This window comes from Microtus ochrogaster, chromosome 4 (assembly GCF_000317375.1).
Source record: "Microtus ochrogaster isolate Prairie Vole_2 chromosome 4, MicOch1.0, whole genome shotgun sequence".
Lineage (NCBI taxonomy): Eukaryota > Metazoa > Chordata > Mammalia > Rodentia > Cricetidae > Microtus > Microtus ochrogaster.
In genome coordinates this window covers 78584113-78589289 of record NC_022011.1, presented here as the reverse complement: position 1 = coordinate 78589289, position 5177 = coordinate 78584113, and the positions used below count along the sequence as shown (strand labels likewise).

Here is a 5177-nt window from a genome sequence, read left to right as displayed (position 1 = left end):
CGAGACCAGCCTGGTCTACAGAGCTAGTTCCAGGACAGGCTCCAAAGCCACAGAGAAACCCTGTCTCAAAAAACCAAAAAAAAAAAAAAAAAAATAATAAAATAAATAAATAAATAAAACAAAACATGATTGGAAAAGAGAAAAATGGAGGAAGGAAAGGAAGGAAGGAAGGAAGGAAGGAAGGAAGGAAGGAAGGAAGGAAGGATTTTTAATGATATTCTGCTATACTCAGATTGGTGCCTAGCCCAGTAGTTATGAAAGAGGTTCCATCCGACAACTGATAGGGATAGAGACAGAGACCCACAGCCAAACATTAGGTGAAACTCAAGAGTTTTAGAAAGACATTTCAGGATAGTGCTCCCAGATCAAGGGCTTAAAAACAATAGAAACCATTATTTTAGGTTGATATGAAGAAAGAGGATATCATTACTATTAACCATCCTTTGCAAAATGTTCACCTCCAAATAACAGACTTTTAAGAAAGGAATAGATTGCCCAAGTTCCTCCAAAATCACTGGTACCGTGGGCCAAAAGCAAAGGGATGAAAATGACTCTTAAGTCTATTAAACTCTACCAAGTACCATGGTTAATTGATTCTTTCCTTCCTTGCTTCTGATTGAATTTCTGTAACCTCTCTTGGTGATTCTTTTATCATTGAATTTTATGGGCCAATTCATCTCTACAACTTGTCTTATTAAAATAACAGTCCAGTGACTGTGCAGCGCATGTATAATGCATACTCATAACAGGTGTATGGCGGGAGCGCCTCTGCTGTGATTGCGTTGGGGGGTGAAGCTATCAAGGGAAGGATGTAGACACAGAGCCCTGGGATCAGACCAGGTGTTTGGTTGTCTACTTGTACTCTGCCTGCGTCTGTGTTTTCTGGAGCAGCTGTAAGTTGAGGAAGTGTTGGTCCAGTGGGGTTTCAGGACCACAGGAAGCCTTCCTGAGGTCTGATCGCTAGTCCTTGTCATTTATAGCTACAGAAAGACATCCAGGGGTTAAGTGGTTTGCGCAAGGCCATGCAGATGCTCAGAGACAGAAGCAGGGTTCAGTTTCGATCATTACATTCTATCATCTAGCTCAGTGCAAGACCCTGAGCTGAACTAACTGTAGGGATCAGCCTCACCATAAAAGACAATTAGGAGGATGTATGGGTCCGAAAACAAATGAAGTAAACAAGAAAAGGGGACAGTATTGATTAACATTTTATAATTTAGGGCTCACTTTTACATTTCTTATTTTCCCAGCCTTTTGAGACAGGTGGCTTACCTATTGTGTAAATGAAGCAACAGGCTGTGAGAATTACCCACCCATGGTGGTTGCACAGCAGGTTACCAGCAGAGCCAAGCTGTACTTGAAATCTTTTCTTTTTCCTGCTTCCTTTTCCTTTTTCAACAAGGAGGTCTGATCCAGCCCAGATATTTGTAGGACTAGAATGTCACAGAGGCATTCGTGATGGATGATCTGTACCAAGATGAGAGCAGAGAAGGGCGGTGAGGACCAGTGTTGACTAATCCGTGTTCATCTCTGATGCTCACAGTTAATGTACCTAAGTCATCCCACCCCACCCCACCCCGCCAGGTAGAGTCTGCGGATAGAACTCAACACCTTATGCATGGCAGGCAAGTGTTCTGTCACTGAGCCATATCTCTAGCTCTTGCTCTTTTGAGACAGGTTCTTGCTATGTAGCGTAAGCTGTACTTGAACTTGCAGTTCTCCTGCTGCCGGGGTCTGAATGCTGGGATTTCAAGGGTCGCAACCATCCCCGAAAAGCTTCCTTACCTCTGTGCATCTCCACAGTCCAGTGGATGTTGGTCCTTTGCTCTGGGCCACTTTAGGTGGCTACTGTAATCTGGACTAGCTGCAGCAATACCATCCACTCACAGAATCCACCTTAGGACTGAGGCTGTCTGTCTGAAGCATTGGCACCCACAGTCGTGATGTTAATCAAGCAGCCTTCTGATCCTCTGAAAAGGTGTTGTGAAACCAAAGACGACCTGCTGGGATAAGCACTGATTTTGAAGTTTCCAGAAAAAGATATAGGAATCAAGGGATACTGTGATTTTATTTATTCATCCTCTTCCCAAGAAAGCATAAAACATTGTCTGTCGTTTTGTTTTCAAAGGGCCAACCCAATGCTAACGAAGACTTCAGAGAAGGTCCTTGTGCAGTCAACCTTGTTTTAAGATTAAGGTAAATGCCATTATTACCTATTTTGCATTATTTGTTTTTTTCCACTGGTACAGTATTCTGACCTCCTGCTTTAACTTTTCATAATATTAGGATAAGATGAAATTGTTAACTTATGTGATTTTTCCCAAACAACAGTATATGCCATATTCCCGGAACTAATTACTCTCCTTTCATTGCTTGCGAAATGATTAATAAGAGAAGCACCATTTGAGAGCAGCTGTAGGCTGTGTACCCTCCATTATGGTTTTCCCTTGCCTTTTCTTTGTCGTTCATTCTTTCTCTTTTTTAACAATGTAAGATCACAGTAAGAGATTTTTAATGAGTTTCTTTCACACTCCAGCAGTCAGTTTCTGACGGAAATAAACCATGCTTGTACTACATGTTGCCCGTTGAGAACATTTGTCAGTGGCAGGTTTGATCAGCCACTGTGGAGAAATGACAGATATATTTTGAAAGCACTTTCATTCTTCTAGAAAATGGATACAAATATGGCGCCTGACAGTCCATAGCCTGGTGAACGAAAGCTGATTCTATTTTAAGACTCTCTTAAAAGTCTATCTGTGCAGCTGTTCTTTGTTAAGGATGCAGTATCTCAAGAGAAGAGAAAATTGGCTGGGCTTAATTGCAGACAGCCCACTTTACCACCAGGTCAATCAGAATGCTGCCACGTTTCTGGAGGGGTTTAAAGGAGAGCCATGTGTTCTCCCAAAAGTTACGTAAATAAAGCGTGTGTGGTTAATGGACATGTTCACAGGTGTGGCTAGGAAAATGGGTGTGTAGTCAAGCTCAAGGTTGGTTTCCAACTCACAGAGCTGGCGTGGTCTGCGGGAAGAGATGCCGTGATTACCATTCTTAGGTTGAGGACTGTCTGCAGTGTCTTCCCACATACCTTCTAGGGGACCCCACAGGAGTACGTGGTGACATGCAGAGTGGACTTTCTAGCCTAGGGGGGGAAATTGCTGCAACACAGTAACCTTGAGGAAGATGTGCAACTAGTGACTTTAGCAACTGCCAAAGAATGATGTAGACCATCCTTGTTTTTGCCTTTGGAACCAGAGTTCAGAGTTAAATATTCAAATTTCATCCATTGTGTATCCAGTTTTCTGAAAAAAAACCCCGTTGGTATATATGTTTGAGGGTATTGTACTGAATAGTTTTATATCACCTTCACATAAGCTAAAGTCATCTAAGAGGAGGGAACCTCAATTAAAAAAATGCCTTCATAATATTGGGTTGTAGACATATATATATATATATGTCATTTTCTTAATTAGAGATTGGGGGACACAGCCTGTTATGCCACACCTATGCTGGTGGTCCTGGATTCTATAAGAAAGCAGGCTGAGCAAGCCATGGGGAGCAAGCCAATAAGCAGCACCCTTTTGTGGCCTCTGTATCAGATTCTGCATCCAGGATTCTGCCCTACTTGAGTTCCTGTCCTGATGTCCTTCAATTGTGAACAGTAATTTGGAAGCATAATGTAAATAAACTGTTTCTACTCTAAGTTGCTTTGGTCATGGTGTAATAGTAACTCTAACTATGACAAATATATTAGTTTTATATTGCTATGTAAAACGCAAATGGTGATGTGAAACAACACTCACTTCTATCTCATCATGTCTTAGATATGCCTTTATCTGAGCTTTACTGGGTTCTCCATGTCTTATAAGACTGAACCCAACGCACTCTGCCTATTGGGGTTCAAGGTCCTCTGCTTAGCTCCCTTGGGCTGTTGGCTAAACTAAATTCTTTACACCTGTAGACTGAGGCTCTTAGTAGTATCCCACCCTATTCGTTAGTCTTCTTCATACTAAGGGGAGAGGGTTCTGAAGTAGGCCACATACATCAGGAAAGAGAACTGTTAGGACATTCTAGAGCTCTGCAGTTCCTACAAGATCTCTCCACATGAGGTCACATTATAATGTCGACAGCCTAGTGAAGAAGTTAAGAACAAGCCTTGAGGCAGAGCGAGGGTTCCATTCAGGAAGCATGGATAAAAAGTTATAAAATTCTAGGAAACACAGTGTGGACAGAGGCATGGCAGGGTGTGAAGTTGGAATTGGTGTGGGAGCCCAGGCATGGAGCCTGCGCAGCTTCTGGAAAAGAGTTTACCTTTACTGTTACAGGATCAGGCAGCCGGTGAGCAGAAGCGTGATGCGATATGAACTAAATTTTCAAACCATCACCGCAGCTGCCGTCAGCTGCCATATGGAGAATATATTCAGCATTTTTACAGTAATATGCTATGCAGACTTTATTTTCTGTCTCTGTCAATTTGGTGTTGTGTGTGATTCTTCTATGTGTGGGAACTGTTGTTCTTTGAATGAAAATGACCCCCATACGTTTATAGGGAGTGGCACTATTAAGAGGTGCAGCCTTGCTGGAGTAGGCGTGGCCTTGCAGGAGGGAGTGTGTCACTGGGGATGGACTTTGAGGTTTCAGATGCTCAAGCTAGGCACAGTGTTGCTCTCTCTTCCTGCTGTCTGCTGATCCAGATGTAGCATTCTGAGCTGTCTCTCCAGCACCATGGCTGCATGAGTGCTGCCATGCTTCCCATCCTGGGGATAAAGGGCTGCACCTCTGAACTGTAAGCCAGCCCTACTTAAATGCTTTCATTTATAAGAGTTGCCCTCTCCCATGATCTCCATTCTTCCAATTTACTCATATCTTGTCTTTTTCTACTTCTCATGTAGATTAGATCCATGTATGTTTCTCTTAGGGTACTCTCCGTTGTCTAGGTTCTGTAGGGTTGTGGATTGTAGGCTGGTTTTTCTTTGCTTTATGTCTAAAGCTTTTTTTTTTTTTATTTGTGTACACAGCCTTCATTCCCCTAATGGCGAGGTTCAAAAGGTCTGCACTGGACAATAGGAAGATGAGTTTTTTATAGCTCAGGGGTAGGGGATTTGATAGATAAAATAGGTGGGGGTGCAGGAGCAGAACATAAGTATAAAATTAGTCATAACTATTTCTTTTTTATTTAT

General features: G+C 42.4%; 1 protein-coding gene across 1 annotated transcript in view; it reads left to right on the top strand.

Annotated features, from left to right (window-relative positions):
- Stk39 (serine/threonine kinase 39) overlaps nt 1-5177 on the top strand; it is a 256775-nt gene that overhangs the window by 160609 nt on the left and 90989 nt on the right. The window contains exon 14 of the mRNA XM_005346510.2: nt 2129-2196. Within this exon, the coding sequence (XP_005346567.1) occupies nt 2129-2196 (68 nt within the window). The remainder of the gene's footprint in view (nt 1-2128; nt 2197-5177) is intronic.